The sequence below is a fragment of the Scyliorhinus torazame genome, chromosome 22 (assembly GCF_047496885.1).
Source record: "Scyliorhinus torazame isolate Kashiwa2021f chromosome 22, sScyTor2.1, whole genome shotgun sequence".
In the NCBI taxonomy this organism is placed as follows: domain Eukaryota; kingdom Metazoa; phylum Chordata; class Chondrichthyes; order Carcharhiniformes; family Scyliorhinidae; genus Scyliorhinus; species Scyliorhinus torazame.
This window is the reverse complement of record NC_092728.1, coordinates 71,134,662-71,162,265: the sequence shown is the minus strand read 5'-3', so window position 1 is coordinate 71,162,265 and position 27,604 is coordinate 71,134,662. Positions and strand designations below refer to the sequence as shown.

The 27,604-nt window shown below is 48.3% G+C and overlaps 1 protein-coding gene across 3 annotated transcripts in view; it reads left to right on the top strand.

Moving 5' to 3' along the window:
* The first annotated feature begins 333 nt into the window (after positions 1-333).
* The window catches only part of whrna (whirlin a), a 283,777-nt gene continuing 256,506 nt past the window's right edge, over positions 334-27,604 (top strand). For all 3 annotated transcript variants that reach the window (XM_072488313.1, XM_072488312.1, XM_072488311.1), the window contains exons 1-2: positions 334-1,095; positions 6,202-6,513. In XM_072488313.1, coding sequence (XP_072344414.1) covers positions 676-1,095; positions 6,202-6,513 — 732 coding nt within the window. In that variant the 5' untranslated portion in view covers positions 334-675. The remainder of the gene's footprint in view (positions 1,096-6,201; positions 6,514-27,604) is intronic.

Below are 27,604 nucleotides of genomic sequence, written 5' to 3'. Positions count from 1 at the left end.
AGGGACAGGTCCTGTTGCAGGGACGGGATGTGGAGGGACGGGTTCTGGAGGGACGGATTCTGGGAGGACGTGTTCTGGAAGAACACGTTCTAGAGGAACGGGTCCTGTTGCAGAGACGGGTTCTGGAGGGACGGGTTCTGGAAGAACAAGTTCTGGAGGGACGGGTCCTGTTGCAGGGACGGGTTGTGGAGGGACGGGTTCTGGAAGAACAAGTTCTGGAGGGATGGGTCCTGTTGCAGGGACCAACGTAGAAACTCGCAACAAACTCCCGCGTCCTGGTGAGCTGCTGTCTCCTGGCAACAGGCCCGGACACGTCATTTCCGCGCGGAATGACAGCAGATGAAATTGACAAGTGCAGCTCAGAGAGACACAGACCCACACAGACACACACACAGAGACCCGCACAGAGAGGGAGGGCGGAGTGCCGGCTGCAGGCACTGGGCGCTCAATGCCACACTCAGGCAGACCGCCCCCCAGGGCTGCTGTTCGCGGGGGATCCGCGATTAAACTCCCCGGCCGCCCTCCGGCAGCGGCTGCAGGCAGCGAGATGCAAACAGCGGGCGGAGTGAAGCTGAGGAGCTGCGGGTTCCCCTGAATCCACCAGCACTCCCTCCGTGGCCAAACTCCAGCAAGCGGCCGCACCCAGCCAGCCCCCCTCTCCTCTCTCTCTCGACCATGTCCACCGACCTGGAGCGGATGTCCCTCAACTCCTCGGCCAACTCGCTGGTGTCGGGCAGCGGCTCCAGCGGGCGATCCCTGTCGTCCAACGTGAGGAAGCTGCACAACTCGCTGAACGTGCTGCTGAGCGACTGCGAGCGGGAGCAGTTCATCCACTGCCTGAATGTCTACCACTCCAGGAGGAACGTCTTCGACCTGGTGCAGACTCTGAAAGTTATCCTCAACAGCCAGGGCAAGAGGCAGCTGCTGCCCATGCTGCGGCTGGTCATCCCGCGGTCGGACCAGCTGCTCTTCGACCAGTACACCTCGGAGGGGCTCTACCTGAGAACGGAGCTGCTGGCCAGCAGCGGCGGCGGGCTGGGCAGCGAGAGCGGCCGGAGCGCCGAGCTTGGCCCCGCCGGCTCCAGCCACCTCCAGGTAAGCGCGCCCCTTTTCTCCTCACTTTGCAGCCGCCACTGATTGTGAGCCCAATGTTTGCCCGCACTGCTGTCCCGATACTTAGCTTAAGTGCGCTAATTAATAAATAAATGAATGGAATTAAACACCGCGTTGAATATTTTAGAGTTTCAGCTGAAGATCAGTTGATTTTGTTTTACTGTTAACAGTTAAATGTCCAGTTCTGCCTCCCTGTGCGGTAACACACTCTCTGAGTGCATTATTCTGACCTGTTACCAACACTCGCAGCATTAGCTTAACCCGCGATCCACCAGGCTCTAATCCCAGTTGACTATTATTCACACGCGTTTTATTGCATTTAATGCTCGAAGACCTTTCGCTCCCGACCGTGACGTTCTCGGCGAAGATATTGTCCTCGGAAAAGACGAAAAGCGCATTTAAGGCAGGGGACTGAGAAATATGTTCAAGCAGCGCAGTGAGGTCCCAGGCACAGGACTGGCTGGCATCAGACTGTCACCCTGAAGCTTCTGATCGAATCCAGGATAATAATCTCGCGTTTAATTGTCTGAGTCTAAGTCAGACATCAATGGTGGGAGACGGCGAAGAGAGTTATGTCTGCTGCAGTTAAACATTCGGGTTAAAGCGGTGGAAAATCAGCAAGTGTTTGTTAAAGTAGTGGGTAGCCTACTCTGAGTACTATCCAGCTGTATCACTGGGGGAAAGCAGTTGCCAATATTGTCACTCGGGGTATTTAACCCTTCTGAGCCCCAAGAGTCAGGATTAGTACCCGTCCCGTTTGGAGGTGTTTTAAAAAAAATTCTCATGAATTAATTATTTTTTTAAAAAGGATCATTGGTGGCCATCAGTATGGTTGGGGACTCGCGGGAATGTCTTCCATGTCGGTCCCACATCGAGCAAGAGTTCATTGAAAAACCCGCCAGTTTATTCAGCTCCTCATGATCTGCCCGAGTGTATTTTTCTCTCTTCCCTTCCCACGCTGAATGATATTCAACAGTTTTACCAACTAACTTGGTGCCCGGGGCGGAGAATTGAGTGTCCAGAAGTTCAAAGCGACCAGGAGCAGCCGAGCACATCCGTGAAGATCCTGTGGCGAGAATCATTTGCCAAAAGTGTCTGAAGACGATTCACGTGGTGTTAAAAATGAGGGGAAAGAGCAGCGGCCCTTCACTGGATCGAGCCGTTAGAGTTTAGTTGGGATTTTGTTTTTGTTTTCCTGCGTTTGTTAAAATATCTATTGCGGGAGTGAAATACAGGTTTAGCTTGGCTTATCATAGCGTTCATTTGTGACCAGTAAATTGTGGTTTGCACATGACTGCAGAGTGAATGCAGAAAAGAACAGAGGTGATGGGGGGAGGGCGGGTCACTTACTGTAAATACCTGGGACACTGAGCAATTAAATAATTAATTGGACTAAGATCACTTGTACCCTCGAATATCAGCTCTCTGCCAGAATGACTACAATCTATTAAACTGAGGACACACGTAGGTTTGATATTAATACATCAGGACTGTGCAATGCCGAGTCAGCTCTTGGCATTTACCCGGGCACTGTATTTCCAGTGTGACACAGGCAGTTTCTGTGTCCCACAGGAATTGGTGAGCAGTTATCAGTCGCGTGTGTTAATTTGTAACAATTGGGGGAAAATACGTTTCAACATACCGCAATTTCCTGAGGGTGATTTGATGGGTTACCGCGATCTGAGGTTTGAGTTAACCTCACGGGAGGGGAGGGAGGGGGAGGAGGGGGAGCTAGAATCGGGGCAAGTATCGCCACAGCTATAGAACACCCCGCTGGAGATAGGGGAGTGTGTCTGAACTCCGTACTGACTGGGTACTGTGTACGCTGCTCCTGAGCCGGTAGGCGGAGTGTGGTTCAGGAAGAAACTGGAGCAGATCTGAAGCAGGGAGATCGGTCCAGGTACCAAGTGGCGTTTAGAAGTGTCAGATTCTCTTTGCTCCCAGTCCCCACGAAGCAGAAAACGCAGGGCGAAAATGATATTAAAAAACAACTATGTCAAAGGACGGGGGAGTGGAGGGAGGGGGGGGGGGGGAGGTGGCGAGGAAGATAAGAACTCAGAGCCCATTGGTTTTCAACCCAGTCCCAACTGGTGGAAGGAAAATCTCCCCTGGCTGCCTGTTATTAACTGACTGAAATTAAATGAATCTGAGCAATTTCTCGTCGTTTCAGGAGGCTAGCGTGTGAAATTGACTGGTTTGCCACAGGACTGACAATAAGTTGCCACTTTCCCTAGAACAAAACAAAGGAAGGAAGAGAGAAAATTGAAATATTGAATTTACAGGTGCATTGATCTTCTGAGCTTGAATGCGTGGCATGTTGCTTGTATAGCCTACAGAGAGCCATTCCCTGTATTTAAGACCCAATACAACTGATCTTTATGGGTTCTGTTTAGACACCAGGTGCAAAAGACGAAGGGATTTTGTTTATTTTTCATCGAAAAAAATAGGAAAATAAAATCCTTGCAGCTTGTTAGTCATAATCATCGCTTGAAGCCACACTGCTAACAATCTGTGAAGGGGTGGAAAATATTATTGTTAATAATAGGTGGACATTTAACGTGTTTGATCGCTAGTTTTCTGCCCGAATTGTAACCGAAGCATGCACGGGTTTCAAGCAAACAGCTAACGGCGTCAAATAGATTGTAGCAGGAGGGATGCCGTCGAAATAAGTTGAGCTTCGGTCAGCTTCTTTATCATCAATCATTACCGACAGGCTCCAATTGCCAGTGAATTTTCAGTTCCAAGTGGGAAACTGCTGCTATAATCAGCTAACTAGTGAATTATTTTCCAGTGAGATAAGCGGCTGCAATGACAAATGGCAACTGTTGAACAGCCAATTCTTTTAAATCGGGAAATGAAGACCTTGAAAAGCAATCAGCTATCTAAGAACGAACTATCTCAGGAAGGAAAACTAAAATGTTAATCCTCCCCTTCCCTCTGCATTTTCACATAGCACTTATTCTGACCCTGTGATGTCTCAATGCAGCTCACTGCAGCCACTGAAATGTAGACAGACAACTTGTGCACAGCAAAATCCCACAGCAATGTAATCACTCACCTGATGAAGGAGCCACGCTCCGAAAGCTAGTGATTCCAAACAAACCTGTTGGACTTTAACGTGGTGTTGTAAGACTTCTTACTGTGCCCACCCCAGTCCAACGCCGGCATCTCCACATCATGGCAATGTAACAATGACCAGGCAATCTGTTTTGATTGCAGGGTGACATCCACTTAGGAGGGGGTAATTGGAGCATGTGTGAGATTGAGACAACTGACCCACTTGATTCTTTAAGAAATTGGTTGAAATATAATGTAAAAAGAATTTGAAAAGCTATTGAGACCAAAACCACAACATGTTATCTTTAAAATGAAGGCTTCTCTCAGAATGAAATAGTTTCGAAAGTGAGAAAGTGTGTGTGTAGCTCTTAAATGTGCAGAGTTTCAGATGTATGATTGACTGTACATGTGTTACCTTTGGGGAAATCATTACATTTAGGAATAAAGAACAAAGATCAATACAGCATAGGAACAGGCTCTTCGGCCCTCCAAGCCTGTACCGGTCATGATACCACCAAAACCCTCAGCACTTCCTAGTGCCGTATCACTCTATACCCATCCTATCCATGTATTTGTCAAGATGCCTTTGAATGCTGTTAATGTATCTGCTTCCACAACCTTCCCTGGCAACGCGTTCCAGGCACTCACTACCCTGTGTGTAAAAAACCTGCCTCGCACATCTTCTCTAAACTTTGTCCCACGGACCTTAAACCTATGTCCCCTGTTGACTGACCCCTCAACCCTGGGAAAGAGTACCTGCCCTTCCACTCTATCCATGCCCCTTGTAATCATGTAGACCTTTATCGGGCAGCACGGTGGCGCAGTGGTTAGCATTGCTGCCTCACAGCGCCGAGGTCCCAGATTCGATCCCGGCTCTGGGTCACTGTCCATGTGGAGTTTGCACATTCTCCCCGTATTTGCGTGGGTTTCGCTCCCACAACCCAAAGATGTGCAGGGTATGTGGATTGGCCACCCTAAATTGCCCCTTAATTGGAAAAAATGAATTGGGTACTCTAAATTTATTTTTTAAAATGTAGACCTCTATCAGGTCACTCCTCAACTTCCGTAGTTCTAATGAAAACAATCCGAATCTATTCAGCCTCTCTGCATACCAAACACCTTCCAGACCAGGCATCATTCTGGCAAAAGTCCTCTGCACCCTCTCCAAAGCTTCCACATCCTTCTGGTAGTGTGGCAGCCAGAATTGTGCGCAATATTCCAAGTGCGGCCTTACCAATGTTCTATACAACTGTAGCATGACTTACAAGTTTTTATACTCGATGCCCTATCCAATGAAGGCAAGCATTCCGTATATATCTTGACTACCTTGTCCACTTGTGTTGCCACTTTTAAAGATTTGTGGACCTGCACGTCCAGATCTCTCTGACTTTCTATATTCCTAAGAGTTTTGTCATTTATGGTATATTTCCCTCTATGTTAGACCTACCAAAATGCATTACCTCACATTTATCTGGATTAAACTCCATTTGCCATTTCTCTGCCCAAGTCTCCAACCTATCTAAGTCCTGCTGAATAGACAAAAGAATATCAATGTGCCACATTTCTGTCTGATGACATTCTGCACAGTGAAGAAACTTTTAAAATAAATATTTGTTCCTTACTGTTCCGTATAACTCATGACATTACATGCAATATTTTATTGTTATCAACACAAGTTAGCTCTTCCAACAGTTATATTTGAGAATATGTTCAACGGGCCAAAAATATGCAGATTAGATGGATTGGACATGCTAAATTGCCCTTAGTGTCCAAAAAGGTTGGGTTGGGTGGCGTTACTGGGTTTCGGGGATAGGGTGGAGGTGTGGGCTTGGGTAGGGTGCTCTTTCCAAGGGCCAGTGCAGACTCGATGGGCCGAATGGCCTCCTTCTGCACTGTAAATTCTATGACTCTATGGTGTGTTGGGTATTTTCTATCTGTCCTTTATTGTATTTTTATTTTCTAATTTATATGTTACTGTTACTTCCACTGGCTTGTCTCTGTGCAATTATATGTGTTTGTTTCTTCCCTCAGCCATTAGACACCCAAATTTCCAGGCCAGTGCAAGTAAATTTCAGCACCGATCAACGAACAGCACCTTTCTATCAAAGCTTGGTGATGAAAGAAAATTATGGCGAGATCAGACAAGTGGCACTGAAAAGAAACAAAACAAACGAGGGTTTGGGTTTCAGCATCCGAGGAGGGGCTGAGCATGGCGTCGGGATCTATGTGTCGCTTGTTGAACAGAACTCACTGGCTGAAAAAGAGGGACTTCGCGTAGGAGATCAGATCTTGCGAGTGAATGACAAGGTGTTTGATAAAGTCACCCATGGGGAAGCTGTTAAGGTGAGCCTTCCAATTGAAATAATAACATGCACTGGTACAAGACCAGCAAACCACGCCAGTCAATCTTTCCTGCTTTTATAACACCTCTTTTTACAAAAAAAGAAGAATATTTAGTTTATTTTTTTTATCAAAGCTGGAAGAATTCAGACACAATATAATAAACTCTGGTATCCACTTTAAGAGTGAAATTCATTGCAACATGATGAATAGAATATCTGGATACAATAACTGCTTTGCAGGCAGAGATTACATCTATTTTAGCTGAGCGCTGAATCGAGTTCTAATTACAATGTTGTTGGAGTGAAGAGTTCTTCAAGGATCGCCAGATTGTATAATACATGCTTGTGTACACAGTGTATTATGTTGAAACACAATCACACATTTAATTATTTGCATAATTCTGCAACCTTTGCTTTGTGGTAGTTAGGCAACTGAATACATTAATGCATGGGGACCCATTGAATATAAAGTTCAGATCACTAATGAGAAAGGCCTAATAACTCACAAAGGCTGAAATGCCAATTGAAATCAACAAAAATTCTATGTTACTTGTATACATTATTTTCATGTATTTATTTAGTGAGCAAGACTTTTGGGACCAGCTAGTTGGACAACAGAGTGTTTTTCTGATCTTGAACTTTTCCTGTGACTGTATTTTATTTAATCACGAATGTCAGCTGTTCAGAAACTTTAAATTGTCGAAATTGTTAATGCAATCATTCTCAGGTTAACGTGGCCATCACCCCATACTATTAACCCAATTGTAAACCATTCATTTGGAGACACTCATTTTCGTCGATTCAAAAGTCAATAACTAGCTCGAAAATTAGTTGAAGTCACCTTATTTTTATCTAATCATGGTTGATTGCCAGCCAAAATCTCACATCTTACTTAGTGCTGATTGCTGCTGTTGCTTTAAGATAGACTGTGTAGCTCTTCTGTAATCTTTAACTGAAGAAACTGGAATAAAATATCATAACCTCCCTTTGTTAGACCACAGCGGGAGAGCTATGTGCAATTCTTGGACTACACTAGAGGTAAGGTGTGCTGGCAGTACAGAGAAAATCCATGAGGTTGTTGTCAGGATTGGAGAATTTTAGTTACGAGGAAAGATTAGTTAGGCTGTGGTACTTCCTTTAGAACAGAGGAATCTGAGGAGAAACCTAAGTGTAAAAAAAAAGAATGGATAGGAAGGCTCTTTTTCCCTTTATTGAGTGGTCCATACTATAGATTTAGGGTAAGTACTGGGATGTGCACTTGAAGTATCCTAACCTACAAGGCTATGAACTAAGAGCCAGTGGGATTAGGTTAAATGGCTACTTGTCAGCTGGTGCAGACACTAAGGGCTGAATGGGCTTGTTCCGTGCTGCAAATGTCTGAAATTCTTTGAATCTTTTTGTATCAAGGTAACATTTCCTAGTTTATTACAGAAGGCCCGTGGCAGTTTAAATATGTACAAAATAGGATTAAATCAGTGGAGCAAGGTACAATCAATAAAGCCATTGAAGCATTATAAGTTCTCAAAATTATATTATTGAATGTATACTCCATCTGCCACAGCATAACATTTTGCAATGCATTTTTAAATAATAGCTTTGTGGGGCTTTTTTTCTGATCTATTTTCTCCATGCCTCCTGTGCAGAAGCCATTGACTGCTTACCCTGGGCATATGCTATCCTGGCATACCTTGCCCAATGGCCATCATTCATAAGTGGGTCTCATTCTATATACACTAGACCTCCCGCAGGCTCTGCTGCACAATGATTTAGATTCCGAACTCTGCCATCCCTAAAGCAGGGAACTGAGACCAATTTTAAAAAAAAATTAATTCATGGGAGGTGGGTGTTTCTGGCTGGGCCAGCATTTATTGCCCATTCCTATTTGCTCTTGAACTGAGTGTGTTTCAGAGGGTATCTGAGGAGTCAACCATGTATCTGTGGAACTGGAGTCACATGTAGGTGAGACCAAGTAAAGATGACAGATCTCCTTCCCTAAAGGGTATCAGGGAACTAGATGGGTCTTTACAACAGTTGGCAATGGCTTTGTGGTCATCATTAGACTGCTAATTCCTGATCTTTATTGAATTAAAATTTCACCATCTGCCACGGTGGGATTCGAACCCAGGACCCAAGAGCGTTACCCTGGGTCTCTGCATTACTAGTCCAGAGACAATAGCACAATGCCACCACCTCAAAAGTTAAACAATGTTGGGGAAAGCTATTGGGAATGCAGGATGTGCCACTTACCCTGAATAGATGGCAGTGAATCTGTGAGGTGTTACAATCCCAGTTGATGTTATATCCAGACGGGAAGATTCCAGAATGGAACCCTGGCTTAAAAGACTGTCATTTTTACTTTAAAAAAAAAATCAAACGTGGAGGAACAGAGTCACAGGACCGCTAATTAGTTTTAACAACTGTAATGAATGTCGGAATTTCAGATTTATTGTTTGATAGGTATTTGGTGCAGCAAGGGTTAAAAGCCTTGGTTAGGTGTGTGTGACTACTGTTACCATGTTTCCAGGCTGGCAGTGCCAAGGTGCCCGGGTGCCAGGTTGCCCGTGCCAAGGATTGGGCTTGGGGGGGGCCCTGTCCTTAAGAGATGATGTGTGTGTCTGGGAGGGGGGGGGGGGGGGGGTGGTGGTGGGGGGGGGAACTCGAGGACCCCATAAGAGATAAGTTGGCACAGTGGGAGGGGTGGGGTGGAGGCCGCGGTACAGAAGCGGGGGCGGAGGGATCAAAAGATCGGGTCAGCAGCTGAAAAGGGTGCCCCGATCCATGAGTCATCTTCCTGCACTGACAAGTTGAGGGAAGTGCGGCCTTGGCGGTGCATTCCCAACTGAGGCCAAAGAAAACGGCAGAGTCCCGTTAGACAGCGGGACCGTTCTCAGCATTGCAGGCAGTGAGAAACACTCCGCTATACATGCCCAATACAGGACTCTGTTTTTTGAGTGTTAAGTTACAGCCAATATCCCTTTTGGGCCAGGTTTTTTGACTTAACCGTTGCAGGTATTGCCATATACTGTTGAATACTAAAATTAAAATGGGCGCTGTGAGGCCAGTCAAGGATGAAGCTCGTGGAATTGTTCCAAGAAATACAATTTGGAAATGACTAAATAAGTATGAAATTAATGACAGTAACTAATGAGTGTTAGGTTATTTAACCATGAACTGCAGCTGAGTTGTGGCGCACTTCACCTCCTTGTTCATTATCAGAGTTTGCATCCTCATTGAGCCACTTGCAACAATGGCCTTGATGCATATAGCATCTATAATATAGAAACATGCCTCAACACACTTCCCAGTGAGATGAAGAAAAAAACATAAAGTTAAAAAGGGGTAATTAGTAGGAATAACCAAAACCTTGGCCAGAGTCTGTGGGCTTTGAGAAAAGTTTAAAATGAGGGACACGAGGGAGAGAGGAAGAAGGGTTTAGGAATGAAATTCTAGAGAGTGGGACTGAGCTGATTGAAAGAACAGCTGCCAATGGCAGGACGATGGTGAGATAGATGCGCAAGGGATTAGGACCAGAGAAACAGTGCAATTGTGGGAGGATACTAGTGCTGGAGGATGTTAAAGAGATTGGGAGGATGGAGGCCATGAAGGGTCAGATAAGAATTTTGAATCTGTCACGTTGAGAGTCAAAGCAGACAGAAAAGGAAATGCATATATACATTTCTTTATAACCATCATGACATCTTGCAATCATTATAGCTAATGACCTTGAGCCATCATCATTTATTGTAATGCAGGAAATGTACACTGTAAGATTCCACAAACAGCAGTGAGAGGTTGGTTGAGGGATGAATATTCACCAGGATGTGAGGGAAAAGCTGCCCATCTTCTAAATAATATTAAGTGTTCTTTGACATTCACGAGGGAGGGCAGACGTTAAAGCTGTTTAACGTCTTATCCAAATGATGGTAGGAGGGACCTGGATAGGATGGCTATAGAGGGATACGGCACTAGGAAGCGCTGAAGGTTTTGGCCAAAGGTGGTATCATGACCGGTACAGGCTTGGAGGGCCGTAGGGCCTGTTCCTGTGCTGTATTGTTCTTTGTTCTTTAGATGACACTTCCAACTTTCCCTAAGCATAAATAAAGGCAAATTACTGCGGATGCTGGAACCTGAAACAAAACAAAAATACTGAACAATCTCTGCAGGTCTGACAGCATCTGTGGAGAGAGAGAAGGGAGCTAACGTTTCGAGTCTGGGTGACTTTTATGACATTAATGGACTGAAAAATTGAATAAAAAATTTCCCAGCACAATCGTGAAATTTAAACTTGTGGATATCAAGCATTAGCACGTTCCTCTGAGTTACTGGTCCAGTAATATTACCATTCTGCTACCTTCGAATTATTCAATTAAGCACATAAATTTGAAATGAACATCCTTATAACACAGTGGCATTCGAGACTGGAATTTGAACTTGTTTGTCAAAGTTCAACACTTAGATCCATGCATGTGTTTCTTCTTTTTGACAAAAAACATGAAAAAAATCAGCCATATACCAATTTATGTTAAAATATCATCATAATTTTGGATTCTGAGCTTGATTATGAGTCGGCTGTACAACTCAAAATTTGCGAAGTGTCATTATATTTCACCTGTCTTATGACTTTTTCTGCCTTTCTCTTTATTCTCTCCTTGTCAATGTTTGAGGGATTTCATAGAACCATAGAATTTACAGTGCAGAAGGAGGCCATTTGGCCCATTGAGTCTGTACCAGCTCTTGGAAAGAGCACCCTACCCAAGCCCATACCTCCACCCTATCCCCACACCTCCACCCTATCTCCGTAACCCCACCTTCCCTTTTTTGGATTCTAAGGAATCAGAATTGGAATTGGAATGTGTTTATTGTCAGGTGCACCAAGATACAGTGAAAAGTATTTTTCTGCGAGCAGCTCAACAGATTATTAAGTACATGAAAAGAAAAGGAAATAAAAGATAATACATAATAAAACAAAATACATAATAGGGCAACACAAGGGCAATTTAGCATAGTCAATCCACCTAACCTGTACATCTTTGGACTGTGGTAGGAAATTGGAGCACCCGGAGGAAACCCACGCAGACATGGAGAGAATGTGCAGACTCCGCACAGACAGTGACCCAAGCCGGGAATCGAACCTGGGACCTTGGAGCTGTGAAGCAACTTTGCAAACGACAGTGCCACCATGCTGTCCCATACAATTTCAGTGCTTACAAATTGAACATTTTTGCCTGGAGCTTCGTCCATCCTCAGTGTGGTTAGGCAGTGCAGTTTGCCCATCAGCATGGTTCAGTGGCGGTGCTTCCACTTTTGAGTCAAAATGTTGTGGTTCAAGTCCCGCATCAGGAACTTGAGCATTAAAATCAAGTCTGTCTCTCCAGTGCTGTGATGTTGATCTTTTGAGTGCGCTATTAACATGAAGCTTCATTGTATTCTCAAATGGATGCAAAGAAACCATAGTATTATTTCTGAACAGAACAGGAGAATTATCCCCGGTGTTTTGGTCAATATTTAATCCTCAATCAATATCAGAAAACAGATTATCTGGTTATTATCACATTTTTGTTTGTGGGAACTGGCTATGTGCAAATTGGCTGCCCCCTTTTCTACCTTACAGCAGTGAATGTTCATTTAAATATACTTAATTGGCTGTGAAACACTTAGTTACTTTCTGAGGTTATGAATATTTTTTTCTTTTTTTACATAGCCTCCATTTCCAGTGTGGCAAATTGTATCATAGAGATCCTCACATATTGTTCCAAGAATCAGGGTAATTAGCAGCTTCAGAAACAATCTACCTGAAGTATCAATGGGGACTTCCATTTACTCACATCATCCCACTTTCTATGTCAAATTGTCTTCAGGGTAGCATTAAACTGAACTATAAATACCTTTGGAGTGTGGATATATGATTACAACATATTCTGGCCAACAATGGTCCCTCATGCACTATCACCAAAAGTAGATTAGCTTCTTGTTCATCTCACTGCTGTGTGAACGTTTACTGTACTCAAACCAGATTCTATGTTTCCCGAATTAACAATGAATACTGTGCTTTAAAACAAATTACAGCGAATAGTTCTCTCGGGGCCTTACACTGGGCACCTGCAAGCTAGGAATCAGAGCAGGAGCCATTTGCAGAGCTTGGGTGCACTCCCAGAGCAAGCCGACTCCCTAACAGACTCTGTACTCCTGGCATCTCCGGCACGTAGTTACGTGTCTACTTCAAAGGACGGCAATCGGGAATCCTCTGCAGGGATGGTGCTGCTGCGCAAAACTCAAATTTCCTTTCACTAAAGTCGTGTATCTAAGTATTTGTTAAAAATAAATTTCGAGTGCACAATTATTTTTTTCCAATTAAGGGGCAATTTAGCGTGGCCAAACCACCTATCCTGCACATCTTTGGGTTGTGGGGGTGAGACCCACGCAGACATGGGCAGAATGTGCAAACTCCACATAGACAGTGACCCGGGGCCGCATTCGAACCTGGGTCCTTGGTGCCGTGAGGCAGCAGTGCTAACTACTCTGCCACCGTGCCACCCTTCCACTTGTTTTTTGATGCTTCAAGTGTGTCACCCTACAAAGCAAAGTCAGAGAAAAGTGAGCTGAGAAGCCAGGGCCATCCACCATGTCTCATTTACTTTGTTAAACGAGGCCACTATCTGGTACAGGCAATGGCCCAATTACTTCAAAAAGGGGGAAGAGCGAGAAATCCTAGGGCAATGTTAGTGGAGAACTAATGCAATGAGTCTCTATCCCCATTTCATATTACCTATCCATGGGAACTAATCACCCTCAGATGGAATGAAGAGGAAATCCTACCCTAATCATTGTGTGTGATGCACTTTAAGAGATGTTAATAAGAGATGAGAAACATGCACATTCTTTTAGAGTAATAAGGCAATGCTATATGCAGTAGTTAGGAGGGAATTGTAATGCCCAAGAATGGTCAGGTTTGGGTCAGATAAGATGTTAAAATGCTAAATATCTGAATCTTGATCATAACCCACCTCCAACCTGCACACTTTTAATCTGAGCAGAGGCAGATGAGGGTTTGGTAGAAAAATAGAAAATATGGAGCCCATTCAGCCCTTCAAGTCTGCTCTGCCATTCATTATGATCATGGCTGATCATACAACTCAATAGCCTAATCCTGCTTTCCCCCCATAATCCTTTGATCCCCTTCGCCCTAAATGCTATATCTAACTGCTTCCTACAAACATACAATGTTTTGGCCTCAACTATTTCCTGTGGTAATGAATTCCACAGGCTCACCATTCTCTGATTGAAGAAATTCCTCCTCATCTCTGTCCTAAATGGTCTACCCCGTATCCTCAGACTGTGTCCCATGGTTCTGGGCACAACCACCATCAGGAACATCCTTCCTGCATCTACCCTGTCTGGTCCTATTAGAATGTTTTAGGTTGATAAGTTTTCATCACATCTTCGCTGGCCCAAGTAGAAAGACTCCAGCTTCTCCACATTCCTGGAGCCTCTCAACCCCAGTAACCTGAGGACACAGGCTTAAGGTGTTTGGCAAAAGAATCAGAGGCGATTTGAGGAAACTTTTGTTTTAACACAACAAACGATATGGGATGCATTTGCCCGGACAGGTGGTGGAAATAGATTCGGTGCTGAAGTTGAAAAGGGAATTGGACAAAGATTTAAACGGGGGGAAAAAATACAGGTTATGTGGAAAGAGCAGGGGAGTTGAATTAATTGGCCAATTCTACCAAGGGGCTGGCAACGACACGATGGACCGAATGACCTCCATTTGTCCTGCAGCATTCTATGATTCTATAATGTGCATTCACAAAACTGCTTTCTCTGCTCCTTATTTCAGATGTCTGCTGGTAAAGTAATAGAGGAACCCTCAGACTGATTATAAAATATGGATTTATTTGTCTGTTCGTTCCAGTGGAAGAGATCCTAACCAAAACTTAAAGTGTTTGCTTTTAGACACCCACTGCTTTTTAAATATAGGTGATTGTTTACAAAGACAGCTGCTAATGGGCTTTTTATTTGTTTTTCTTTTATCAATTCTCACCTTGTCTGTGGCGTTCAGAATCCCTTTGGGAAAGCTTTCCAAATCCATTTTGCGTCACCATGCAGCAAGAAACTGAGGTGATTGGTTCAACATCATTGAAATACCACAAGCCTCCAGCTGGCATCTATTGAATTACCTTCGCACAAATTTTTTTAAACTTCAGAAAAGCGAAATTGATGTCCATGCTTCCCACTGAAGCTTTGAAGGTGCAAAGTCAGTCCCAAGTGTTCAACACCTCCTGTTGCTTTGTATTGGATTGGATTTGTTTATGGTCACGTGTACCGAGGTACAGTGAAAAGTATTTTTCTGTAAGCAGCTCAACAGATCATTAATTACATGGGAAGAAAAGGGAATAAAAGAAAATACATAATAGGGCAACACCCACATATACAATGTAACTACATAAGCACTGGCATCGGATGAAGCATACAGGGTGTAGTGTTAATGAGGTCAGTCCATAAGAGGGTCATTTAGGAGTCTGGTGACAGTGGGGAAGAAGCTGTTTTTGAGTCTGTTCGTGCGTGTTCTCAGACTACTGTATCTCCTGCCCGATGGAAGAAGTTGGAAGAGTGAGTAAGCCGGGTGGGAGGGATCTTTGATTATGCTGCCTGCTTTCCAGGCAGCGGGAGGTGTAGATGGAGTCAATGGATGGGAGGCAGGTTTGTGTGATGGACTGGGTGGTGTTCATGACTCTCTGAAGTTTCTTGCGGTCCTGGGCCGAGCAGTTGCCATACCAGGCTGTGATGCAGCCCGATAGGATGCTTTCTATGGTGCATCTGTAAAAGTTGGTGATGTTGGTAAAAGGGTTAATGTGGACATGCCGAATTTCCTTAGTTTCCTGAGGAAGTATAGGTGCTGTTGTGCTTTCTTGGTGGTAGCGTCGACGTGGGTGGACCAGGATAGATTTTTGGAAATGTGCACCCCTAGGAATTTGAAACTGCTAACCATCTACACCTCGGCCCCGTTGATGCTGACAGGGGTGTGTACAGTACTTTGCTTCCTGAAGTCAATGACCAGCTCTTTAGTTTTGCTGGCATTGCGGGAGAGATTGTTGTCGCTATACCACTCCACTAGGTTCTCTATCTCCTGCCTGTATTCTGGCTCATCGTTATTCGAGATCCGGCCCACTATGGTCCTATCGTCAGCAAACCTGTAGATGGAATTGGAACCAAGTTTTGCCACGCAGTCGTGTGTGTACAGGGAGTGTACAGGGAGTAGAGTACAGGGGGCTAAGTACGCAGCCTTGCGGGGCGCCGGTATTGAGGACTATTGTGGAGGTGGTGTTGTTGTTCATTCTTACTGATTGTGGTCTGTTGGTCAGAAAATCGAGGATCCAGTTGCAGAGTGGGGAGCCAAGTCCTAGGTTTTGGAGCTTTGATGTGAGCTTGGCTGGGATTATGGTGTTGAAGGCGGAGCTGTAGTCAATAAATAGGAGTCTGATGTAGGAGTCCTTGTTTTCGAGATGCTCTTGGGATGAGTGTAGGGCCAAGGAAATGGCGTCTGATGTGGACTGGTTGCAGCGGTATGTGAATTGCAGTGGATCAAGGCGTTCTGGGAGTATGGAGGTGATGTGCTTCATGAACAACCTCTCGAAGCACTTCATTGAAGTCAGGGCCACTGGGCGGTAGTCATTGAGGCACGTTGCCTGGTTCTTCTTTGGTACCGGTATGATGGTGGTCTTCTTGAAGCAGGTGGGGACCTCGGAGTGGAGTAGGGACAGATTAAAGATGTCCGCGAATACCTCTGCCAGCTGGTCCGCGCAGGCTCTGAGTGCACAACCAGGGATCCCGTCCGGGCCCGTCACCTTCCGAGGGTTCACTTTCAGGAAGGCAAATCTGACTTGGGAAGCTGTGATGGTGGGCATGGGTGAATTATGGGCTGCTGGGGCACTCGACAGCGGATTGTTGGTTACCTTAGAATGAATTGAGTTCATCGGGGATGGGTGCGCTGCTGCCAGAGATACTGTTCGGCTTCGCTTTGTAGCCCGTTATGTTGTTTAGTCCTTGCCACAACTGCCGAGAGTGTCTGTGACTCTAGCTTGGTTTGATATTGTATGAGTTTGCTAAATAATTCCAGGCGCCAAATTATGTTTTAAATTAAGAGTTTGGATGAAACATTTTCCCATCAGCACTCTTGTTTCAAATTATTCATTCCTTGATTGTGTCTGTGCGCCAGGCAAGATCAATGTTTTTTGCCCATTCTTAGTTGCACTTGGATAAAATGGGGATGAGCAAAGCTATTCCTTCAGTGCAGTTCTGTGAGCTCCAAGATATTGATCCGTTGATGCCGACGGAATGGAAATATATGTCAAAAGCCTTATGGAGTGCGACTTGGAGGACAGCCTTGAGAAGGTTGGGGGGGGGGGGAGTTGGTTCATGGGTGGGTGGGTGACCCCACACTCCTGCTGTCTGTGTCCTTCCAGGAGTTGCAGGCTACAGATTTAAGAGGTTATGTTGAAGAAGCCACGTCGACTTGCTGCATACATCTTGTGGATGGTACTCTGCAGCCGTGGAAGGCTGGATTTGTCTGCTTTTAAGGCCATATTTCCTCTGCTTCCACACACAGCCATATATCAACCAGACGCTGCAGGAATGAGCTTCAGGCCAAGTGCTTGAGCATTTCAAATCCAAAATATCAAAAAGCAGATAAAATTATTAATATTTTTTGGTGGTAACTGTGCCATTTCTTCGTGCTTTTCTGTAGAACTGCCAGACGTGCCATGTTAAATTATGCATCACAATTGCTTGGCATATGATTTCCAATCAGAAATGAGGATGACTGTCAGCTTACTGTGTGATCGAGTGCACGTGGAATGGTGCCAGATTTTCTTTTGGATTTTTTTTACTGGCTGAAAGTTTCAAGAAGTGGCTTCTTGAATGGATTACAGACTTGTTGGAGAACAGCAGTATAAACAACTAGAGCTTGCATTTATTTAGGTGCACTTAACATAGTAACTGGAGTAAGCCATATAGCCTATCCATCTTGCTCTGCCATTCAATAATACCATGAGTGGTCTAAATCTAACTTCTTGAAGAAGAATTCCTGAAGGAGTTTCACCGAGTTATAATCAGAAATATATAGTTGCCAAACCAACAAAGGACTTTTTCGGAGGGTTAAGTAAATACTTGGTCTGAGAGGTGGGTTTCATGAAGCTCTTAACAATAAAAAAATAAATTCCAATTAAGGGACAATTTAACATGGCCAATCCACCTACCCTACACATCTTTGGGGTTGTGGGACTTCCAGTTGCGGCTATGCCGAGGTAGGTCGCACGTTCGGCAGCTCCCGCCAGGAACAGACTTTTGGGCTCTTTAGAGGGGCCCCAACGGCAATTGTTCAACGGCTCCCAGTGTGGGAAGGCGACAGTAAGGTTCCCCCAGCACTGTATGGATTGGACCAGGAGTGGAGCGGTTAAGAAAGTGATTCTGGTGCAGCGGAAAATGCGAGGGAGGAGAAGCAAGATGGTGGCGGGCGGAGACCAAGCAGCGTGGGCGCAGTGGTCGGAGGAGCAGCAGGAGTTCCTCAAAAGCTGCTTTGCGGAGCTGAAGGCAGAAATGCTGGCGCCAATGATGGCGTTGATTGAGAAGCTTGTGGAGACCCAGAGGGCCCAGGGGGCGGCCATCCGGGAGGTGCGGCAAAAAGCCTCGGAGAACGAGGATGAGATCTTGGGCCTGGCGGTGAAGGTGGAGGCGATGAGGCGCTGCACAAGAGGTGGCAGGAAAAATTTGAGGACCTGGAGATTAGGTCGAGGAGGAAGGATCTTCGGATTCTGGGTCTCCCTGAAGAAGTGGAGGGGCCCGATGCCGGGGCATATGTGGGCATGATGCTCAATTCGCTGATGGGCATGGGAGCTTTCCTGAGGCCCCTGGAGCTGGATGGGGCTCATCGGGTCCTGGCATGGAGACCCAAAGCCAACGAGCCGCCAACGGCTGTAGTGGTGAGGTTCCACCGCTTTATGGACAGAGAGTGCGTCCTGAGATGGGCCAAAAAAGAACGGAGCAGCAGGTGGGAGAACACGGAGATCCGAATCTACCAGGACTGGAGTGCGGAGCTGGCTAAGAAGAGGGCTGGTTTCAACCGGGCTAAGGCGGTCCTCCATCGGAAGGGGGTGAAGTTCGGGATGCTGCAGCCAGCACGATTGTGGGTCATGTTCCAAGATCGGCACCACTATTTTGAGACGCTTGATGAGGCGTGGAACTTTAGCCTGTCTGAAAAGTTGGACTCGAACTGAGGATTTGTCGCAGGGGGGTGTTTACAGTGTTTACTGCGTTTTGGGAATGTTCTTTTTGTTTTGGTGCTGGGTGGGGATGGGTGAATGGATTTGATGTGGGGGCTGTGTGAGAGTGTGGGCGTCGGTGTTGGAGGGGCAGGGCCCCTTGGAGGAAGAGAGGGGGTGGAGGCCCGGGGATGGGGAGTTGGGGTAAGGCCGCAAAATGGAGCTGCGCCAGAGGGGGCGGGGCCGGCTCAAATGGAAAGCGCGGGCTTTTTCCCGCGCTAGGGAAGGAAGGGGGTGGGGCGGGGGGGGAGGGCAGTGCTGGAGAGGAGCGCCCACTGATTGCCAAGGGGTGGAAGGATTCTCACACTGGGGGGGTCGATGGAATGGCGGGAGAGGCCGGGATGAGCAGGAGTCAGCTGACTTACGGGAGTGTCATGGGGGGATCAAAATGGCTAGATGATGATCTAGGGCGGGGGGGTGGAAGGGGAGGGGGGAGGGAGGGGGGGAACTGGGTCGCTGCTGCATTGGCCAAAGGGGAGCTGGAAGTAGGAGAGGTAGTCAGGGCGGGGATCTGCCTCCTGGGGGACTGGAGGGTGCAGGAGGCGCGGGCACGTGGCTGGCCTAGAAAAGGAGATGGCTAGTCGGCAGCTGGGGGGGGGGGGAGTAGCCCCCTGATCCGGCTGATAACTTGGAATGTGAGGGGCCTGAACGGGCCGGTCAAGCGGGCCCGGGTATTCGCGCACTTAAAGGGACTGAAGGCAGACGTGGTTATGCTCCAGGAGACGCATCTGAAGGTGGCAGATCAGGTTAGGCTGAGAAAGGGATGGGTAGGGCAGGTCTTTCATTCAGGGCTGGATGCGAAGAACAGAGGGGTTGCAATACTGGTGGGGAAGCGGGTGTCGTTCGAGGTGCTGAATATTGTGGCGGATAATGGAGGTCGATATGTAATGGTAAGTGGTAGGTTGCAGGGGGTGCGGGTGGTACTGGTGAACGTATATGCCCCAAATTGGGATGATGCCGGATTTATGAAACGCATGCTGGGTCGGATTCCGGATCTGGAGGTAGGAAGCTTGATAATGGAGGGGGGGACTTCAACACGGTGCTGGACTCAGCACTGGACCGTTCTAGGTCCAGGACGGGAAAGAGGCCGGCTGCGGCCAAGGTGCTCAGGGGGTTTATTGACCAGATGGGCGGAGTCGATCCATGGAGGTTTGCCAGGCCGCTGGCCAGGGAATTTTCCTTTTTTTCCCACGTCCATAGAGCCGACTCCCGGATAGATTTTTTTCATCTTGAGTAGGGCGCTCATCCCGAAAGTAGAGGGAATGGAATATTCGGCCATAGCCATCTCGGACCACGCCCCGCATTGGGTGGAGCTGGAGTTGGGGGAGGAGAGGGGCCAGCGCCCACTGCGGTGCCTCGATGTGGGAATTTGGCGGATGAGGGGGTGTGCAGGCGGGTTCGGGGGTGTATTGAAAGATACTTGGAGGCCAACGACAACGGGAGGTGCAGGTGGGGGTAGTCTGGGAGGCATTGAAGGCGGTGGTCAGGGGAGAGCTAATCTCCATTAATGCCCACAGGCTGAAGAGAGAGAGAGGAGGGAGAGGGAGCGGTTGTTGGGGGAGATTTTAAGGGTGGACAGGATGGATGGATGGATGGATTTGTTTATTGTCACATGTACCGAGGTACAGTGAAAAGTATTTTTCTGCAAGCAGCTCAACAGATCATTAAGTACATGAGAAGAAAAGGGAATAAAAGAAAATACATAATAGGGCAACACCAACATATGCAATGTAACTACAAAAGCACTGGCATCGGATGGAGCATACAGGGTGTAGTGTTAATGAAGTCAGTCCATAAGAGGGTCATTTAGGAGTCTGGTGACAGTGGGGAAGAAGCTGTTTTTGACTCTGTTCGTGCGTGTTCTCAGACTTCTGTATCTCCTGCCCGATGGAAGAAGTTGGAAGAGTGAGTAAGCTGGGTGGATGGAATCTTTGATTATACTGCCCGCTTTCCCCAGGCAGCGGGAGGTGTAGATGGAGTCAATAGATGGGAGGCAGGTTTGTGTGATGGACTGGGCAGTGTTCACGACTCTCTGAAGTTTCTTGCGGTCCTGGACCGAGCAGTTGCCATACCAGGCTGTGATGCAGCCTGATAGGATGCTTTCTATGGTGCATCTGTAAAAGTTGGTAAGAGTTAATGTGGACATGCCGAATTTCCTTAGTTTCCTGAGGAAGTATAGGCGCTGTTGTGCTTTCTTGGTGGTAGCGTTGACGTGGGTGGACCAGGACAGATTTTTGGAGATGTGCACCCCTAAGAATTTGAAACTGCTAACCATCTCCACCTCGGCCCCGTTGATGCTGACAGGGGTGTGTACAGTACTTTGCTTCCTGAAGTCAATTACCAGCTCTTTAGTTTTGCTGGCATTGAGGGAGAGATTGTTGTCGCTACACCACTCCACTAGGTTCTCTATCTCCCTCCTGTATTCGGACTCATCGTTATTCGAGATCCGGCCCACTCTGGTCGTATCGTCAGCAAACTTGTAGATGGCGTTGGAACCAAGTTTTGCCATGCAGTCGTGTGTGTACAGGGAGTAGAGTAGGGGGCTAAGTACGCAGCCTTGCGGGGCGCCGGTGTTGAGGACTATTGTGGAGGAGGTGTTGTTGTTCATTCTTACTGATTGTGGTCTGTTGGTCAGAAAATCGAGGATCCAGTTGCAGAGTGGGGAGCCGAGTCCTTGGTTTTGGAGCTTTGATATGAGCTTGGCTGGGATTATGGTGTTGAAGGCGGAGCTGTAGTCAATAAATAGGAGTCTAATGTAGGAGTCCTTGTTTTCGAGATGCTCTAGGGATGAGTGTAGGGCCAGGGAAATGGTGTCTGAAGTGGACTGGTTGCAGCGGTATGCAAATTGCAGTGGATCAAGGCGTTCTGGGAGTATGGAGGTATGCAGAGGCCCCCGAGGAGGGGCTACTTAGGGAGGGACGGAACCTCCAGACAGAATTCGACCTGATGACCATGGGGAAGGCACAGGCACAGTGGAGGAAAGCGCAAGGGGCGGCGTATGAGTATGGGGAGAAGGTGAGTCGGATGCTGGCACATCAGCTTCGTAAGAGGGAGGCAGCGAGGGAGATTGGTGGAGTTAGGGATAGAGGGGGGAATGCGGTGCAGAGTGCGGTGAGAATAAATGAGGTATTTAGGGACTTCTATGGGGATCTGTACAGGTCTGAGCTCCCAGCGGGGAGGAGGGGTGCGACGATTCCTAGATCAGTTGAGGTTCTCGAGGGTGGAGGAGGAGCAGGTGGCTGGGCTGGGGGCGCCGATATGGTTGGAGGAGCTGGTGAAAGGATTGGGGAGCAGTGGCGAAGGTGCTGGCTACGAGAATTGAGGACTGTGTCCTGGGGGTGATTCATGAGGAACAGGCGGGATTTGTGAAGGGTAGGCAGCTAAATACAAATGTGCGGAGGCTCCTCAATGTGATTATGATGCCCTCGGTGGACCTCCTGTCCACCCTCAAAATCTCGGTAGAGGGGAAGCGGAGGTAGTGGCAGCTATGGACGCGGAGAAGGCCTTTGGTCGGGTGGAATGGGAGTATCTTTGGGAAGTGTTGCGGAGGTTTGGGTTTGGGAAGGGGTTCATCAGTTGGGTCAGGCTGCTATATAGAGCCCTGGTGGCAAGTGTGGCTATGAACCGGCGGAGGTCGGAGTACTTTCAGCTGTACCGGGGGACGAGGCCTTACCTCCTTGTTGTTTGCACTGGCAATTGAGCCGCTGGCCATGGCACTGAGGGAGTCCAGGAATGGAGGGGATTGGTCCGGGGTGGGGAGGAACACCGGGTGTCGCTGTATGCCGATGACCTGTTGTTGTGTGTTGCGGATCCAGTGGAGGGGATGGCAGAGGTCATACGGATCGTTAGGGAGTTAGGGGACTTTTCGGGGTATAAACTCAACGTAGGGAAGAGTGAGCTCTTTGTGGTGCATTCAGGGGACCAGGGAAGGGGGATGGACGAGCTACCGCTGAAGAGGGCGGAAAGGAGCTTTCGGTTCCTCGGGATCCAAGTAGCTAGGAGCTGGGGGGCCCTGCAAAAGCTCAATTTGACGTGGTTGGTGGAGCAGATGGAGGAGGATTTTAAAAGATGGGATATGCTGCCACTCTCACTAGCGGGTAGGGTGCAGTCGGCCAAAATGACGGTCCTCCCGAGGTTCCTCTTTGTGTTCCAGTGCCTTCCCATTTTGATCCCCAAGGCTTTTTTCAAATGGGTAAGCAGGTGCATCATGGGATTTGTGTGGGCAAATAAGACCCCGAGGGTGAAGAGAGTGTTTCTGGAGCGTAGTAGGGACAGGGAGGGCTGGCTCTGCCGAATTTGTGTGGCTATTATTGGGCTGCCAATGTGGCGATGATCCGTAAGTGGGTAATGGAGGGAGAGGGGGCGGCGTGGAAGAGGCTAGAGATGGCGCACTGTGTGGGTACGAGCCTGAGGGCACTGGTGACGGCACCGCTGCCGCTCTCGCAGACAAGGTACACCACGTGTCCGGTCGTGGCGGCGACGCTGAGGATCTGGGGGCAGTGGAGACGACACAGGGGCGAGGTGGGAGACTCGGTTTGGTCACCGATTTGGGAGAATCGTCGGTTCGTCCTGGGAAAGATGGATGGGGGGTTTTGGAGCTGGCATCGGGCAGGGATTAGAAGAATGGGGGACCTGTTCATCGATGGGACGTTTGCGAGCCTAGGGACGCTGGAGAAGTTTGGGCTATCCCTGGGAAACGCTTTCAGGTACATGCAAGTGAGGGCGTTTGTGAGGCGGCAGGTGAGGGAATTCCCGCTGCTTCCGGCATGTGGGATTCAGGACAGGGTGATTTCGGGTGTATGGGTTGGAGAAGGCAAGGTTTCGGCGATTTACCAGGAGCTGAAGGAAGAGGAGGAGGCCTCGGTGGAGGAGTTAAAGGGCAAGTGGGAGGAGGAGCTTGGGGAGGAGATAGATGAGGGTCTGTTGGCTGATGTCCTGAGTAGGGTTAATTCTTCCTCCTCTTGCGCCAGGCTCAGCCTAATACAGCTCAAAGTTACTCACAGAGTGCATATGATAGGGGCGAGGTTGAGTAGGTTCTTTGGGGTGGAGGACAGATGTGGGAGGTGCTCGGGGAGCCCGGCAAATCATGTCCATATGTTCTGGTCGTGCCCGGTGCTGGATGGGTTTTGGAGGGGTTTTGCGAGGACTATGTCCAAGGTGGTGAACGCCCGGGTCAAGCCGAGCTGGGGTTTGGCACTATTTGGGGCATCGGTTGAGCCGGGAGTGCAGGAGGTGAAAGAGGCCGGTATTCTGGCCTTTGCGTCCCTGGTAGCCCGGCGGAGGATTTTGCTACTTTGGAAAGATGCGAAGCCCCCAAGTGTGGAAGCTTGGGTCAATGAGATGGCAGGGTTCATCAAGCTGGAGAGGATAAAGTTTGCCTTGCGAAGGTCTGAGCAAGGGTTCTCCAGGCGGTGGCAACCGTTCCTAGACTATCTCGCGGAGCGTTAGGAGGAGGTCAGCAGCAGCAGCAGCCCAGGGAAGCGGGGGGGGAGAGGGGGGTTTCTTTTGGGGTGGCGTTTGGGTGAAGGTGGGGCTTTTCCCTATTTGCACTTTTACATGTTATATGAGGGGTTATTGTATATGGGGGAAATCAAATGTATAATTTCTGATTGTTGTGGTTTTTTTCCGTTTTTTTTTCTTCTTGTTGCGGGGGGGGAGGGGGGGGGGGGGGTTGTTGAAAATTTGTTGGAAAATTTGAATAAATATATATTTTTTAAAAGGATTGGTGAGCATGCAGGCAGGGAAGGCCCCGGGGCCGGATTGGTTCCCGGTTGAATTTTACAGGAAATACGTGGACCTGCTGGGCCCGTTGCTAGTGAGGACTTTTAATGAGGTGAGGGAGGAGGGGACCTTGCCCCCGACAATGTCCCCAATTTCTTTGATTTTGAAGTGGGACAAGGATCAATTGCAATGTGGGTCGTATAGACCGATCTCGCTCCTTAATGTTGACGCTAAGTTGCTGGCGAAGGTGCTGGCTACGAGAATTGAGGACTGTGTCCCGGGGGCGATTCATGAGGACCAGACAGGATTTGTGATGGGTAAGCAGCTAAATACAAATGTGTGGAGGCTCCTCAATGTGATTATGATGCCCTCGGTGGAGGGGGAAGCGGAGGTAGTGACAGCTATGGACGCGGAGAAGGCCTTTGATCAGGTGGAGTGGGATTATCTTTGGGAAATGTTGCGGAGGTTTGGGTTCAGGGAGGGGTTCATCAGTTGGGTCAGGCTGCTATATAGAGCCCCGGTGGCGAGTATGGCTACGAACCGGAGGAGGTCGGAGTACTTTCGGCTGTACTGGGGGATGAGGCAGGAGTGTCCCTTATCCCCCTTGTTTTTTGCACTGGCAATTGAGCCGCTGGCCATGGCACTGAGGAAGTCCAGGAAATGGAGGGGATTGGTTCGGGTGGGGGGGAGAGGAACACCGGGTGTCGTTGTATGCCGATGACCTGTTGTTGTATGTTGCGGACCCAGTGGAGGGAATGACGGAGGTCATGCGGATCCTTAGGGAGTTAGGGGACTTTTTGGGGTATAAGGTCAACGTAGGGAAGAGTGAGCTCTTTGTGGTGCATTCAGGGGACCAGGGAAGGGGGATAGACGAGCTTCCGCTGAAGAGGGTGGAAAGGAGCTTTCGGTACCTGGGGATCCAGATAGCTAGAATTTGGGGGGCCCTGCACAAGCTCAATTTGACGCGGTTGGTGGAGAAGATGGAGGAAGATTTTAAAAGATGGGATATGCTGCCACTCTCACTAGCAGGTAGGGTGCAGTCGATCAAAATGACAGTCCTTTCGAGGTTTCTCTTTGTGTTCCAGTGCCGTCCCATTTTGATCCCCAAGGCCTTTTTCAAACGGGTAAGCAGGAGCATCATGGGATTTGTGTGGGCGAATAAGACCCCGAGGGTGACGAGGGTGTTTCTGGAGCGTAGCAGGGACGGGGGGGGGGGGGGGGGGGGGGGGGGGTGCTGGCACTGCCGAATCTATGTGGCTATTATTGGGCAGCCAATGTGGTGATGATCCGGAATTGGGTAATGGAAGGAGAGGGGGCAGCGTGGAAGAAGCTAGAGATGGCGTCCTGTGGGGGCACGAGCCTGAGGGTGCTGGTGACGGCACCGCTGCCGCTCTCGCCGACGAGGTACACCACGTGTCCGGTCGTGGCGGCGACGCTGAGGATCTGGGGCAGTGGAGGCGACACAGGGGCAAAGTGCGAGCCTCAGTTTGGTCCCCGATTCGGGAGAATCATCGGTTCGTCCCGGGAAGGATGGATGGGGGGTTTTGGAGCTGGCATCGGGCAGGGATTAGAAGAATGGGGGACATGTTCATCGATGGGACGTTTGCGAGCCTAGCGGCGCTGGAGGAGAAGTTTGGGCTACCTCCGGGAAACACTTTCAGGTACATGCAAGTGAGGGCGTTCGTGAGGCGGCAGGTGAGGGAATTCCCCGCTGCTTCCGGCACGTAGGAATCAGGACAGGGTGATTTCGGGTGTATGGGTTGGAGAAGGCAAGGTTTCGGCGATTTGCCAGGAGCTGCAGGAAGAGGAGGAGGCCTCGGTGGAGGAGTAAAAGTGAAAGTGGAAGGAGGAGCTTGGGGAGAAGATAGATGAGGGTCTGTGGGCTGATGCCCTGAGTAGAGTTAACTCTTCCTCCTCTTGCGCCAGGCTCAGCCTAATACAGTTTAAATTTGTTCACAGAGCGCATATGACAGGGGCGAGGTTGAGTAGGTTCTTTGGGGTGGAGGACAGATGTGTGAGGTGTTCGGGGAGCCCAGCAAATCACGCCCATACATTTTGGTCATGCCTGGCGCTGGATGGGTTTTGGAGGGGTTTTGCGAGGACTATGTCCAAGGTGGTGAAAGTCCAGGTCAAGTCGAGCTGGGGGTTAGCATTTTTTGGGGTATCGGACGAGCCGGGAGTGCAGGAGGCAAAAGAGGCCGGTATTGTGGCATTTGCGTCCCTGGTAGCCCGGCGGAGGATTTTGTTACTGTGGAAAGGTGCAAAGCCCTCTAGTGTAGAAGCCTGGATCAATGACATGGCAGGGTTCATCAAGCTGGAGAGGATAAAGTTTGCCTTGAGAGGGTCTGTGCAAGGGTTTTTCAGGCGGTGGCAACCGTTCCTAGACTATCTCGCGGAGCATTAGGAGGAGGCCAGCAGCAGCAGCAACCCAGGGGGAGGGTGATTTCTTTTGGGATTACGTTTGGGTTAAGGTGGGGGGTTTCCCTATTTGTGTTTCCACTGTTATATGGGGGGTTATTGTATCTGGGGGAAATCCTATGTATAATTTCTGCTTGTTGTGTTTTTGTTTCTTTTCCTTGTTGTGGGGGGGGTTTGTTGAAAATTTTTTAAAAATTTGAATAAATATATTTTCCAAAAAATATATCTTTGGGGTTGTGGGAGTGAGACCCACGCAGACACTGGAGAGAATGTGCAAACTCCACATGGACAGTGACCCAGGGCCGGGATCGAACCCGGTCCTCTGCGCCATAAGGCAGCAGTGCCCCACTGTGAAGTTCTTGAAGAACGTGGAGAAATGGAGCAAGTTGGACAGAGAATATCAGAGGATGTCCCTAGGTTGATGAAGGCCTGTCTGTTAATGATAGGCCAAAGGGAGGGAGAGATTCAAAAAAGACAAGAGTTAGAGGACTGGGCGATGACAAGGCAAGTTACAGGAATAAAATATTGAGGGATTTTAGCACAAGGATGAGAATTTAAAATGGTCAGGGGCCCAGAAAGGATGTGTTGTGACTTGCTGAGGGATAGGATATAGGCAGCACAATTTTGAATGAGCTG